Below are 15588 nucleotides of genomic sequence, written 5' to 3'. Positions count from 1 at the left end.
TTCATGTTTATTATATTTAATAAAAATAATTAATCTTGTATTTTTATTACAGATGCCCCTGAGTTTGATATGAAGAACTTCCCACACAACACTGTTTATGTGAGAGCAGGATCAAATCTTAAATTTGAGCTTCCTCTTACTGGCAAACCAATGCCAAAGGTCACAATGACAAGAAACAATGCTCCTGTTAAGTGTGGAAAGCGATTCAGCTTTGAAGTAACCCCTGAAAGTCTTAATATCAACCTGAAGGAAAGTATTGCAAATGATGCTGGAAGATATGACATTGTTGCCTCAAACACAAGTGGAACAACCAAGATGTACGTGATCATCCTAGTCCTGGATAGACCAGGTCCTCCAGCTGGTCCTGTTGAAGTTAGTGATGTGGGAGAGACAAGCTTATGTCTCAAATGGCTTCCTCCTGTGTATGATGGTGGCAGTCCTGTTACAAACTATGTTGTTCTCAAACGTGAAACAAGTACCCCAGCCTGGACAGAAGTCTCATCCACTGTTGCCAGAAGTGCCATTAAAGTCACCAAACTTACAAAGGGAGAAGAATATCAATTTAGGGTAAAAGCTGAGAATCGCTTTGGCATCAGTGACCACATTGATTCTCAGACAATTACAGTGAAGCTTCCATACAGTAAGTACTTTTATAAAGCACATCTGCAATTGTGTCTAGTTGTATCAGTATTGTTTGAAGAACTTTGCCTGTTTAATGTGTATTTTAGCTATCCCTGGACCACCATCAACACCATGGATGAGCTTTGTGTCAAGGGAAAGCCTTACTGTCTGCTGGCATGACCCAGTAGTAGATGGAGGAAGCCCAGTGTTTGGATATCATGTCCAAATGAAAGAAAGAAGCAGCATCCTTTGGCAGATGGTAAACAAAACAGCAATCCCTGCAACTCAAATTAGAGTGACAAATATATGTCCTGGAATGATTTACGAATTCAAGGTAGCTGCAGAAAATGCAGCTGGTATTGGAAAGTTCAGCAAGACATCAGACGAAGTCCTAGCAATTGATGCCTGTGGTAAGCTCAAATAAAAAAAAGGATACTGAGGAGGTGTGGTCCCAAGTTTCTCTAAATTTATTTTCTAAATAACAAAACTTTGTCTTTTATTTTAGAACCACCAGCAAATGTGAGAATGTCTGAAGTTACCAAAAATTCCATTAGCCTTGTCTGGCAGAAGCCTCCCTATGATGGTGGAAGCAAAATCACTGGGTACATGGTTGAGAGAAGAGATGCTCCAAATGGAAGATGGACAAAGGCAAACTTTACCAATGTCATTGATACCAACTTCACTGTGTCAGGTTTGACACAGGATCAGTCATATGAATTCAGGATCTTTGCCAAGAATGCAGTTGGCTCAGTTAGCAACCCATCTCTTGTTGTAGGACCAGTAACTTGTGTTGACATTTCTGGTAAGTTTATTACTTGTACATTGCTGGTTATATTGTTTTACAATGCACAACAATACTCTGCACATTAATTACACACTTTTCCAATTTTTCAAAAAAAAAATTTCAGGTGCTCCAGCAATTGACCTACCTCCAGAGTACTTGGATGTTGTGCAGTACAAAGCTGGTGCATCAGTCAAAATCAAAGTGGGAATAGCTGCTAAACCCTTACCAACCATTGAATGGCTTAAAGACGGAAAGGAATTAGTGTCAAGCGCACAGTTGTCAATTGAGAATGCAACTGATTCATCTGCTGTCCTCATTAAGGATTGTACTCGTCTTAATACTGGAACATATGAGATCAAAATCAAGAATGTGTTTGGCACAGCATCTGCCTCTATCAGAATCCAGATTCTAGGTATGTAATAATTTGTGTCACCAACAAAATGTGTATACAGTATATAATTTTGATGCACTTTGTCAACTATTTATTTGCTTGTATTCAAGTAAATTTTCATTTCATATTCAGACAAACCTGGACCTCCAGCTGGACACATTGAATTTAAATCAGTCACTGCTGACAAGATAACAATTGCATGGGAAGCAGTGGCAGATGAAGGAGGTGCCAAAGTAACTCATTACGTAGTAGAAAAGCGAGAGACAAGTAGAGTAGTGTGGTCCACAGTCTCAGATGCAATGGAAGAATGTACAGTAACCATCCAAAAATTGGCCAGAGGAAATGAATATGTCTTCCGTGTCAGAGGTGTTAACAAATTCGGAGCTGGAGATCCTCTGGAGTCTGATCCTGTTATTGCAAAAAATGCATTTGGTAAGGAACGAGTAAATTGAATAAAAAAATTAATATACCAGATAATGCATATTGTATAGTTTTGAACAACAATATCATGTGTATAAAAATACATCTATACTATTTATTACTGCTATTTTTCAGTTACTCCTGGACAACCTGCTACACCAGAAGCAACAGAAATCACAAGAACATCAATGCAGATTGTATGGAATAAACCTAGTGTAGATGGTGGTAGCATGGTTTCAGGGTTCTATTTGGAGAGACGTGATAAGAAGAGCCTACGTTGGGTGAAAGTTTACAAGGACCCCATTAGTGATACCAAGGCAAATGTCCATCATCTCACAGAAGGAAATGAATATCAGTATCGTGTATGTGCAATCAATAAAGCTGGAGAAGGTCCATACTCAGATGTTTCTGACTTCTACAAAGCTGCTGATCCAGTTGGTGGGTATAACCATCATATTTTACTGAATGTTATTTTACGAATTACATATTTAATTCATATTCAACATATATTGACATACAGGGCCCTATTTTAAGAGCACTAGCACTTTGCGCAGCACTATGTGCATAAGTGCAAATTCAGTGGGCATGGCCATGAAGTTTTGGTATTTTCGTGCAAGCATGCGCTAAGTCTAGGTGCTAGTGGGTTTTGGCAAAATTATGCATGCAAAGTGCTAAATGGGCTGGGTCAAGTGGAGTTTAATTCTGAAGTTCTTCTCTGGTAATTGCAGCTTAAGTGTCCTATTATATAGTCCATTCCCTGTCAAGCACCAGTGATAAAAACAAAGACAGCATATTCATACGAAGTTCGTTTTTAAAAAATGCTCTTTATGCAATAAATTAGTAGAACAGAAATATGGATATGTACCTCTTTTTTGATTAACTTTTATTGAATGTCAGGTATTTTTATTTGATGGTGATAAGCTCCTTTTATATGCATGAAAAATGTGTTTCTCATCAGGATATGTAGGCTCCATAAATAGAGAATGAAAGTATTATTAATCATTTTCATCTACTGACACACAAATCATGGCTAGTATTAACAGTGATTGTATCGACACGCACTTCACTTCAACCAGTTGATTTTTGACAAATTTAATTTATGTATTGAAACACGACAAAATTAAACCAAAAATATTTCTAAATTCAAATTACACTTCAAATGAAATGAAAATGTAATCAAAATAATGAAGTGGTAAAAAAAACATAACATTTTACTCTCTCCATCTTCTTCCACCGGCTTCTTTGCTCTTTTTGCTCTACGACAGCAGGTGGAAAAATACCAATATAAATTAGATCTTAAATATAATTGTAAATATAAACATAATAATAACAATAATTGAAAAATAAACCATGACCTATAGATAGTTTAAACAAATCTAATAAATGTATGTTTAAAAAAAATTCTATTGTCAGGGGCATAATTTGATGTTCCACTCTATCTTCAGAGTTTGGACATTAACTTTATTACCACCTGCTGGTGGAATCTCCAAACTGCAAATGCAGGAACTGACTTTAGACTTTTTAGAGTTAAGACCTACTTTTGAAACATCTTAGCGCAATGACCTGTTTGTCAGGAAAATAGCAAATTGCGCTTTGTGCCACTTTTTTATCATAGAGTACACCCCCAGTTTGAATGTATACACCCACAGTTAGCGCAAACACTGCACACCACTTGCGCTTTGCGCTGGCATGAAAATTGCACTTAGAATTAGCACTCTCACGAAAACTGGATAAGACATAGTGCACGATCGTAGCGTGTAGAGCTGCGCTTTGTGCACTCAAGAAATTAGAGCCCACAGTTTTGTTCTAACCGAGTTTTGTAAATTCTTCCAGACCCACCATATGAACCAACTAAGCTAAAGGTTGTCGACTCAACTAAAACATCAATCACACTTGGATGGTCAAAGCCAGAGTATGATGGAGGCAGTGAAATTACCAGCTATATTGTAGAGAAAAGAGTTGGTGAAGAAGGGGAATGGACAGTGATTAGCAAGAAGGGTGAAGTAAGAACAACAGAGTATGTTGCTTCAGATCTTAAACCAGATGTTGACTACTACTTCCGTGTATTTGCTGTTAACTGTGCTGGCCGTGGAGACCCAATAGAAATGGAAGAACCAGTCCAAGCCAAGGATATTCTTGGTATGTATTACACTGAAATGTTTGTAATGTCTTTGTATTTTCTCTATTAATATTTTATATTTGAAACTACATTATTTTAACTCAATGTAACTCCTGTGATTTTTCCAGAGGAAGCCCAGGTTGATACAGATGTTGCAATGAGAACTCACTACATCGTGAAAGCTGGTAAAGATGTTGAAATCATGGTGCCCCTCAAAGGGAGACCTGCTCCAAGTGTCTCTTGGAAGAAAGAAGACCAAAACATTGACAATGATCCTAAATATGACATCCACAACACAAATACTTCTTCGTGTCTCATAATCTCGCAAGTAACTCGAAATGACACTGGTAAATACACTATTAACATCTCAAATGGAGTAGGAGAACCAAAGTCTCTAATAATATTTGTTAAAGTCCAGGACACCCCAGCTACTTGTAGGAATTTATTCTTGAAAGATGTCACTCGTGGGAAAGTTACACTTTGCTGGGAGCCCCCACTACTGGACGGTGGAGCTGAAATCACCAATTATGTTGTTGAGAAAAGAGACTCTTCAAAGCGTACATATGCCTCTGTAACAAACAAATGCAAAGAGACCACATATGTTATTGAAGAACTCTCTGAGAAGACATTGTTCTTCTTCCGTGTATTAGCAGAGAATGAGAATGGAGTTGGAGATCCTTGTGAAACAGTTGAGCCAGTTAAAGCCACTGAGACACCAGGTCCAGTCAAAGACCTTTCTATGAAAGACTCCACAAAGACTTCAGTAACACTGCAATGGAACAAACCAGATTATGATGGTGGTAGCATTATTACAGATTACATAATTGAAAAGAAACTACAAGGTCAGGAGGAATGGGCTCCTGCTGGCACAAACAAGCACTGTGAACATGAAATTACAAAACTTAAGGAACTCACTGAAATGTTTTTCAGAGTTTGTTCCAAGAATGAAAAGGGTAATAGTGACTTTACTGAAATTGGACCTATTAAAGTGAAAGACTACATTATTCCACCAGAAGCAAGCCTTAATGAGTATCCTGATGGAAAAATTAGTGTGCGTTTGGGACACAATGTCCACATTGAATTGCCATACATAGGTAAACCAAGACCAACTATTATTTGGCTTAAGGACAACTTGCCATTAAAGGAGAGTGAAAAGGTCCGCTTCAAGAAGACTGAAAACAAGGCAACTTTAATGATAAAGAATGTGGAGAAAGAGAATGGTGGTAAATACACACTAACTCTGGACAACACGTTCTTCAGGAAATCATTCCATGTACAGGTTATTACCCTTGGGCCACCAACTAAACCTATTGGACCTATCCGGTTGGATGAGATCAGAGCAGAAAGTATTGCTATATCATGGGATGAACCAAATGATGATGGAGGTGGAGAAATTTCTTGCTACACTGTTGAGAAATGTGACACCTCTAAGAAAGACTGGAAGATGGCTTGTTCAGGTGTGATCGGAACATCATTTAAGGTACCAAACCTGATCAAGGGAACTCAATATCAATTCAGAGTCTGTGCAGAAAACAGATTTGGTGTAAGTGAACCTTTAGTTTCTCAAAATGTAATTGCCAAGCATGAGTTCAGACCACCAGGCCCACCAGGCATGCCCGTGGTTTACAATGTCACAAATGATGGCATGACAATTCAGTGGGAGGCACCCATCTTTGATGGAGGTTGTCCAGTCCTTGGGTTCCATGTTGAAAAGAAGGAGAAGAACAGCATAATGTGGCAAAAGGTCAACACAGTCTTGGTGAAAGAAAGGGAGTTCAGGATTATTGGTCTTATTGAAGGTCTAGAATACCAGTTCAGAGTCTATGCCCAGAATGATGCTGGATACAGTCGCATGAGTGATGCAAGCAAACCCATTATGGCTGTTTCTCCAGTTGGTAAGTTTAACTTTAAGGGTTATTTTTCAAAACTAAAAATATTGAAAATATCTTAATACTAAAAAAGTTATGCATCTCATTCTCAGATCCTCCTGGTACTCCTGACTATGTTGATGTAACAAGTGAATCAGTTCAACTGAAATGGGAAGCACCCAAGCGGGATGGTGGAAGCAAAATTGTTGCCTACAATGTGGAGAAACGCCAGGGCAAGGGACGCTGGTTGAAGAGCAATTTTTCAGATGTCACTGACACAGAATTTACAGTGACTGGTCTTGCTTGTGGTGAACGCTATGAATTTAGAGTCATAGCAAGAAATGCTATTGGCACAGTGAGCCCACCCTCTCAATCTTCTGGATATGTAGTAATCAGAGATGAGAGCTGTAAGTATATTATAATGTTCCTCTATATTATAATTGTTTAATGTACTGTATATATTATATTGTATGTTTCATATTGTTCAGTGTTAAACGTTTTACAGAATATTCAGTTGTGTACTGGTCTGTAAATGTTAAGAAGTACATCATCTTTTCTATTTCAGTTGCTCCAAATATTGAGTTTGGCCAGGAGTACTTTGAGGGAGTCTCTATTAAAGCTGGGGAAAACATCAGACTCAAAGTAACAATCACTGGAAGACCAACACCAAAGGTTGCCTGGTTCAGAGATGGTATTGAATTAACCAAGAAGATGGTAGACATCACAACAATTTCTGGATCAAGCACCCTCTTTATCAGAGATGCTGACCGTAGTCACCGTGGTCTTTATACTGTGGAAGCCACAAATCCCTCAGGAGCTAAAAAAGAAGCAATGAAAGTTGAAGTCTTTGGTATAATTTATTTTTGTCCCTTATTCCTTCCATCTATTAATCTCACCATAATGATAACTAGATTATCCCGAGATCCATATTGTTTACCTATGCATCTACAATTTATATTTTTCAGATACACCTGCAGAACCTGTTGGACCAATCATGTTTTCAGATATCTCTGAGGGCAAAGTGACACTTTCATGGAATCCACCTGAAAATGATGGCTGTTCCGAAGTCACTCACTACATTATTGAGAAGCGTGAAACCTCCAAAATTTCATGGGCACTTGTCATGGATGAGTGCTCAAAATGTACATACACTGCCACTAAACTGATCAAGACCAATGAGTACCAATTCCGTGTTTCGGCAGTCAATAGGTTTGGTGTTAGCAGACCACTGGATTCAGCTCCTGTGACTGCACAGATGCAATACAGTAAGATAATTTATACCTTATATTAAAATATGCTATACATTTATATACTTCATCTTAAATATGTACACCAATGTACTCCTTTGCAGCTGTTCCAGAATCTCCTGGAACTCCAGATGCAACAGAAGTTGATGGAGAAAGTATCACTATCAACTGGGCTCCTCCAACACATGATGGTGGAAACCCAATTAAATATTACATTGTGGAAAGACGTGAAAAAAAGACTGGTCGTTGGTTGAAGGTCCTAACAAGGAAACCTATTGTTGAAGCCGCACACAGAGTGACTCATCTTACTGAGAATGTGGAGTATGAATTCCGTGTATATGCTGTAAATGATGCTGGAATTGGAGTGCCAAGTAACATTTCAATGCCAATTAAATGTGCAGAGCCTACTGAAGAACCAGATGCCCCATCTATTATAAATGTCACTGACACTACCAATACCTCTGTTAGCTTGGAATGGACTAAACCTGCCTATGATGGTGGTATGGAAATTCACGGCTACATTGTTGAGATGTGCAAAGGATCTGAAGAGGAATGGCACAGAGTCAATGAGGATCTGTGTGCTGTCACAAAATACATTGTCACTGGTTTGGAAACTGGTGCAGAGTACAAATTCCGTATTTGTGCAGTCAATGTTGTTGGAAAGGGTGGAGCCAAAGAGATACCTGAACCAGTACAGGCAGTAGATAGACTTTTGGCACCAGAAATTGACATTGACGCATCCTTCAAACAGACACACATTGTTAAGAGTGGAGGAAGCGTATGTCTCCATATTGCTTTTAAGGGAAAGCCAACACCCACAGCTTCCTGGATAAAAGTAGATGGAGAACTTGGCATTATGGCAGACATCATCACCACTGAGACATTCACAGCTTTGACCCTGGAAAACTGCACCAGAAATGATACTGGAAAATACACTCTCACTCTTGAAAACAGTAGTGGCAGTAAGTCTATTACTGTTACAGTTAAAGTGTTGGACACACCTGGAGCACCAGGTGCTTTCTCCATCAAGGAAGTCACAAGAGGAGCTCTTACACTTGCTTGGGAACCTCCCATAAATGATGGTGGTGCACGTGTTCATCATTACATTGTTGAGAAGCGTGAGGCCAGCCGTCGTACCTGGACAGAGGCAGCACCTAAGACCACTCAGACAAGCTTGAGGGTTTCTGACCTCCTGGAAGGTGTACCTTACTTCTTCAAAGTCATGGCTGAGAATCAGTATGGTCTTGGTGAAGCATATGAAATGCCTGATCCAGTTATTGCCACTGCTGAACCCGCTGCACCAAAGAGAGTTGATATCATTGATACCACTGACACAACAGCAACCCTGGCATGGCTCAAGCCAGAGCATGATGGAGGAAGCCGTGTCACAGGCTATTGTGTCGAGTCAAAGGCTAAAGGCACAGATAAATGGGTTGTTTCTGGCACAACGAAAAACCTAAGCCTTGTAGTTGAGGGTCTTATAGAGAACACAGAGTATGAATTCCGTGTCAAAGCAAAGAATGATGCTGGGTTCAGTTTGCCAAGAGAAGCCTTCTCTTCAGTCATCATTAAAGAGCCACGGATTGAGCCTACTGCAGATCTCAGTGGCATCACCAACCAACTCATTACTAGCAAGATTGGTGGCTCATTCGAGATTGATGTTCCAATTAGCGGCAGACCAGCTCCAAAGGTAATCTGGAAGCTTGAGGAAATGAGGCTGAAGGAAACTGACAGGGTGTCAATCAAGACTACCAAAAACAGGACCACTCTCATTGTTAAGGACAGCATGAGGGGTGATGGAGGCAGATATTTCCTTACTCTTGAAAATGTCACGGGGTCAAAGACGTTCACCGTCACTGTCAATGTGATTGGCAGACCAAGTCCTCCAGAGGGTCCTATTGAGATTTCTTCAATTACATCAGAGTCATGTGTACTGTCATGGAATCCACCTGAGGATGATGGTGGAACAGATATCACAAACTACATTGTTGAAAAGCGTGAATCTGGCTCCACTTCCTGGCAGCTTGTCAACTCAAGTGTAAAGAACACTTCATTCCATATTTCACATCTAACTAAATATATGCAGTACACTTTCCGCATCTGTGCTGAAAACCGATTTGGTGTGAGCAAACCAACGGAATCCGAGACAATTGTTGCAGAGCATCCATTTGGTATGTAATAGCTAATAACGGAATTAGCATTGTTGATATACTGTATAAAATAGAATATATTTAAAACGCTGAATTTTATTTCATTCTTTTTTTTTTTTTTTCACAGTTCCTCCTGGCCCTCCAACAAGGCCAGAAGTGTTCTCTGTAACTGCCAACAGCATGAGCATTCGTTGGGAGGAACCATACCATGATGGTGGCAGCAAGGTCTCTGGATACTGGATTGAAAAGAAGGAGCGTAATACAATTCTCTGGGTGAGAGAAAACAAGATTCCATGCTTTGAATGCTACTTCAAGGTGGAAGGCCTTGTTGAGGGTCTGGAATACCAGTTCAGAGTTTATGCAATGAATAGTGCTGGCCTCAGCAAAGCAAGTGAAGCATCAAAGAGAGCTGTGGCACAAAATCCAGTTGGTAAGTACAATACAAACGACAGGTAATTATTACCATGTAGAGTAGTACATTTCTCAAAACAATACTGATATCTGTTTTTTCTAATGATACAAATAAATAGATCCTCCAGGGAAACCAGAAGTAACAGATGTTTCAAGATCAACAGTGTCAATCAAATGGTCTGTGCCCCTAAATGATGGTGGAAGTCAAATCACAGGCTACATTGTTGAGCGCAAACCGTATACTGTCACTGGAGAAGGTCGCTGGCTTAAGTGTAACTACACTAATATTACTGAAACCAATTTCACTGTCACTGCACTCGGAGAAGGAGAGGTATATGAATTCCGTGTCATTGCCAAAAATGCAAATGGAGTGCTCAGCCTGCCGTCAGTTTCAACTGGACCCGTGACCTGCAAAGCAGAATACAGTATGTACTAAGCATGTCTCTGCCAAAATACGCATGAGGCTAATATATTCTGTTCAGGTGAACTGAAATACTCATAACAATTTAATTATTTTGTAGCTCCTCCTAAAGCAGAGTTGGCCAGCAAACTCCTTGCTGACACAGTCACAATCAGAGCTGGATCTGATCTGGTGCTGGATGCTGCTGTTGGTGGTAAACCTGAACCAAAAGTCTGCTGGGCCAAGGGTACAAAAGAGCTAGAGCTTTGTGAGAAATACTCTCTCCAGTACTCTAGTACCCGTGCCTTGGCAATCATCAAGTTCTGTGACAGATATGACACTGGAAAGTATGTTCTGACAGTAAAGAATGCAAGTGGAACAAAAACCGCTGAGGTCAATGTTAAAGTACTTGGTAAGTGTGCCAAATATACAGGCACAACATAAATAAATGTGATCTTCTGTCCGAAATATATTGTAAATTCTTACATGCCATGATCTCTCTTTTTTTTAAGATACACCTGGTCCCTGTCAGGAGATTACAGTCAGCAATGTGTCCAAGGAAAAATGCACAGTGTCTTGGAAAGAGCCACTGGAGGATGGTGGTGACGCCATTACACATTACATTGTTGAAAGACGAGACACCAATAGACTTAACTGGGTTATAATGGAAGCTGAATGCAAAGCCCTTACATACGAAATTACAAGGCTTTTCAAGAACAATGAATATATCTTCCGTGTGAGAGGTGTGAACAAGTATGGAGCTGGTGTGGCAGTACAGTCTACCCCCATCGTTGCCAAAAACTCATTCAGTAAGTACAATGACTAATATAAAACCTTAAATCAGAGATTTAACATCATAAAATGTTACAACATTGTAAGTTTATTTCCCATTTTAGCTGTTCCATCACCTCCTGGAGCTCCAGAAATCCTTGCAGTTGGAAAAGACTTTGCAACAATCGAGTGGCTGAAGCCTGAGAGAGATGGTGGCAGTGAAGTCACAAACTACTTGATTGAGATGCGTGAAAGAAAGAGTGTGAGATGGATCAAGGTCAACAGAGATTCTATTCTCAAGGATACATCATTCAAAGTCACTGGTCTCCATGTAGGCAACATTTACCAGTTCCGTATTACAGCCATGAATGCAGCTGGTGAAAGTGAACCCAGTGAAGTGTCAATGTATGCAGTATGTAGAGTACCAACAGGTATGTTTTTGAAACAACCTAATTTGTATAATTTAAATGTATATGTTACTATTGTCAAGAAATGTTTACCTGATCATCTTTAAACCCCATTTTAGGCACTCCAGATCCTCCTTCAATTCCACGTGTTACAGACACACACAAAGAGAGTATCTGTCTTGCCTGGACACGACCAATTGAAGATGGTGGAGCTGATGTTATTGGTTACATTCTTGAGATGCAAGAAGCCGGTGCAGAGGAATGGAAAAAAGTGCATGAAAAGAATCTTAGGATGACGGAACACACAGTTACTGGCTTGTCTGCTGGCAAAAAGTACTGTTTCAGAGTTGCAGCAGTCAATATAAATGGAACAGGTGACTTCAGTGATCAGTGTACAGAGACTGAGCCTGTGGAAAGAATTGGTATGTTTACTTAGACTCCATATTTATGTGATATGAAATTTTGGTAAGAATGTAAGAATGAAGTTATACCCAATATATCTTTGATGAATTTTCTTTTTTTAATTTTCTCCAGAAATTCCTGACCTTGAGCTGCCTGATGACCTGAAGAAGACAATTTGCCTGAGAGCAGGAAGTTCCCTGCGCCTCCATGTTACTATTACTGGAAGACCAGTCCCAACTGTAACCTGGAGCAAGCCTGGTGTGGATCTCCAAAATCGTGGCTTTATTGAAGTGACTAATACTGCCACAACTCTCATTATTGACAAGGTGCACCGCTATGATGCTGGAAGATATACCATTGAAGCCTCAAATTCGGCTGGCAAGAAGGATGCAAGCATTCTTGTCAAAATCTATGGTACTTTTTTTGAATACCATATTACATCAATTATTAATGGTGTATAGAATGATGTACCATCAAATGGTGTCTTAACCTGTGTATGTGAGTGGAGTGGAGTGGAGTGGAGTGGCAACAATTTCCCCTCCACGCTCAAAGCATTCTATAATCACTCTACTCCAGCTCAGGTTGTACATTTCCCACTCCATGGCAAAATTTGCATCTAACAAACGGTCCATTGTAAAGTTATTTCAGTATGCTTTTAAATATCACAAACCTCTGTCTAGATGATGTATTAAATTAAATATATATCAACAATACTAGAAGAAAAGCTTTAATGTGCTTTATTGGAATACTAACATTAAGACGAAGTTTATTAAGTTATCATTTAGCTTACTTTTAAACATGCCATTTCAAACATTAAATGAAATAAAATTACCAAACTGAAAAATAAAACTAATTAAAATAAAGAAATTACCAAATTAAAAGAAAATATTACCAAATTAAAAAAAAAAAAAAAAACAACAACAAAAAACCCCAAAACAAATTAAACTCAATAAAATAAATAGGCCCATGTATTGTTGCCCTTTATTTATTTAATTTATAAATTAACCTATATCCTATAATTCTGTGAACAAGAAAATAAATGTTGGTTGAATGACATCCTCAGAATGTTCAACAATTTTTTAATCAAGATTAGATAAGAATAAAAACTAAATATAGGGTATCAAACTATATGTCCAAAGTTCACTTTCAGAAATACTATAGCTTATAAATATTTTAAATATTTTAATCTACCCCTCTCTACTTCAGCTTGTGTTTGCTGAGCTTCATCTGCAAATGTAAATTGCATAAATTACGACACTAAAATACATTTTAGATGCCAATCAATTAAAGTCAAACCACACAATATTAGCAAATCGATAATGATATAATTGTTTAAAATATTTAATAGGGAAGAGAGAGATATGTAATACTGACCTTTTAGATTTTCTTTCCACATGTGAACAGACATTATTGTGTTTTCTGAACAAATGCCTTTTAAGATTCCACAACAAACGTTTGCTCGTGGCAATCACCTCCCAACTCGTGTTCTTCTTCGCCGTCATTAATTTTTCATATAAATTTGTATTTTTTTTATCAGTCTTTCTGATAATATCAGAAATTCCATGTTTCTTTCATTCCAATAGTGTTTAACACTGCTTAACACATGGTGAATTATTTTATGTTAACATGTGTTGTGCTTGTGATGGAGCGCTCTTGGAGCGAGAGAAAACAATGACACTCCCAATTAAAAAAACAAAATGCTCCTTGTTCCAGGGAAGATCATGCCGATCCGCTTCCACTCGGCTCTGCTTACATTCTCTTGTCTTAACAGAAACTGTTCTTGCTTTCCTTCTCAGATACACCTGGTCCACCTGGTCTAATTAAAATGAAAGAGCTCACAAAGGATTCTGCTCATATCACTTGGGATGCTCCTGAGGTTGATGGTGGAGCACCGGTCAACAATTACATAATTGAAAGACGAGAGGCGTCAATGAGAGCATACAAAACTGTCACATCCAAATGCGGCAAGACATCATATAAAATTACTGGTCTGACAGAGGGAATGCTATATTACTTCAGAGTCTTACCAGAGAATATCTATGGTGTTGGTGAACCTTGTGAGACAGGTGATGTTGTATTGGTGTGTGAAGTTCCTCTGCCACCATCCAAGCTTGAAGTTTTAGATGTTACAAAATCCAGTGTATCACTGGCATGGGAGAAACCTTTACATGATGGAGGCAGCAGAATCACAGGCTACATTGTTGAGGCTTGTAAGGCTGGTACTGACAAGTGGATGAAGGTGGCTACTTTGAAACTTTCAGAATTTGAGTTTACTATCGTGTCACTGAATGAGAATGAACAGTATTTCTTCAGGGTACGTGCTTTTAACAGCAGAGGATCTAGTGAGCCAAAAGAAATCTTGACAGCTGTGACAGTTCAAGAACAAAGAGGTATTCATTTTAATAATAATATTAATTCACAATAATGCTATAATTTTTATGTCTCATACTTAATTTATATTGATCTCTCTTATTTCTTCTCTTTCAGTTATGCCAAAGGTTGATCTGTCAACTATTCCACAAAAGATGATCAGTGTTTTGGCAGGAAAACCACTTGAGCTTGACCTGCCAATTATAGGAAGACCACCACCAAAGTGCTCTTGGTTCTTCAATGACAACAGAGTGAAGATACAGGAGCGTGTGAAGATAAAGTCAACCGCAAAATTCTCTAAATTAACTATTCTTGACACCACCATTGATGACAGCGGAGTGTATACCCTGGAGGTAAAAAATGTAACAGGAGTGATTACTGAAAACATCAAAGTCATTATTCTTGGTAAGTACTCAATCTCTACATAAAAAGGAATAATTAAGCATGACTGAATATTACTATTAATAATCTTAATTAAACGTTTCTCTCTCTAGATAAACCTGATGAGCCACAAGGACCAATCCGTTTTGATGAAATTGATGCAACATCAGTCACAGTAAGCTGGGATCCACCTAAGAGAGATGGTGGTGCTCCAATCGCTAACTATGTGGTTGAGCAACGTGATGCTCATCGCCCAGGATGGGTACCTGTGTCAGAATCAGTTAGCAGACCAACATTCAAGTTTAACAGACTGACAGAGGGCAATGAATATGTATTCCGAGTCGCTGCTACCAATCGCTATGGCACTGGGGAGTACATGCAGTCAGAAATTGTATTGTGCAAGAGCTCCAAATGTAAGGAAAACATTCTTAATATTAAATGTCATATAAACGTATATGTCTCTACATATTGCAAACTTATACAATCGCTATATTGAATTGTTGTTACAGCCATTCCAGGGCCACCTGGCAGACCTATTGTCTTTGATGTATCACGTGATGGCATGACTGTTGCATGGGAGCCACCAGATGAGGACGGAGGCTTAGAGGTGTCTGGCTACATTATTGAACGCAAAGAGGTCAGATCTGATAGGTGGATTCATGCTAATAAGAATCCAATAACAATGACAAGATACAGATCCACCGGTTTGATTGAAGGCCTGGAATATGAGCACAGAGTGACAGCCATCAATGCTCGTGGTATAGGCAAACCCAGCCTTCTTTCTAAACCAGCTGTTGCAACTGATCCAGTTGGTAAGTAAAACTTTGCCATTATATACATATTTGT

General features: G+C 38.9%; 1 protein-coding gene across 1 annotated transcript in view; it reads left to right on the top strand.

The window, feature by feature from the left end:
• The window catches only part of ttn.1 (titin, tandem duplicate 1), a 157021-nt gene that overhangs the window by 128795 nt on the left and 12638 nt on the right, over positions 1-15588 (top strand). Inside the window, 23 exon segments of the mRNA XM_051709103.1 lie at positions 53-640; positions 729-1031; positions 1127-1423; positions 1530-1817; positions 1929-2228; positions 2352-2654; positions 4050-4355; positions 4464-6230; positions 6317-6610; positions 6769-7053; positions 7169-7468; positions 7555-9621; positions 9728-10030; positions 10131-10436; positions 10533-10823; positions 10924-11220; positions 11308-11613; positions 11709-12011; positions 12124-12405; positions 13788-14381; positions 14479-14766; positions 14856-15155; positions 15252-15554. Coding sequence (XP_051565063.1) covers positions 53-640; positions 729-1031; positions 1127-1423; positions 1530-1817; positions 1929-2228; positions 2352-2654; positions 4050-4355; positions 4464-6230; positions 6317-6610; positions 6769-7053; positions 7169-7468; positions 7555-9621; positions 9728-10030; positions 10131-10436; positions 10533-10823; positions 10924-11220; positions 11308-11613; positions 11709-12011; positions 12124-12405; positions 13788-14381; positions 14479-14766; positions 14856-15155; positions 15252-15554 — 10671 coding nt within the window.

Source organism: Myxocyprinus asiaticus, chromosome 10, assembly GCF_019703515.2.
Source record: "Myxocyprinus asiaticus isolate MX2 ecotype Aquarium Trade chromosome 10, UBuf_Myxa_2, whole genome shotgun sequence".
Classification (NCBI taxonomy): domain Eukaryota; kingdom Metazoa; phylum Chordata; class Actinopteri; order Cypriniformes; family Catostomidae; genus Myxocyprinus; species Myxocyprinus asiaticus.
The sequence above is the reverse complement of the archived record's forward strand: the minus strand, read 5'-3'. Positions and strand labels throughout refer to the sequence as shown.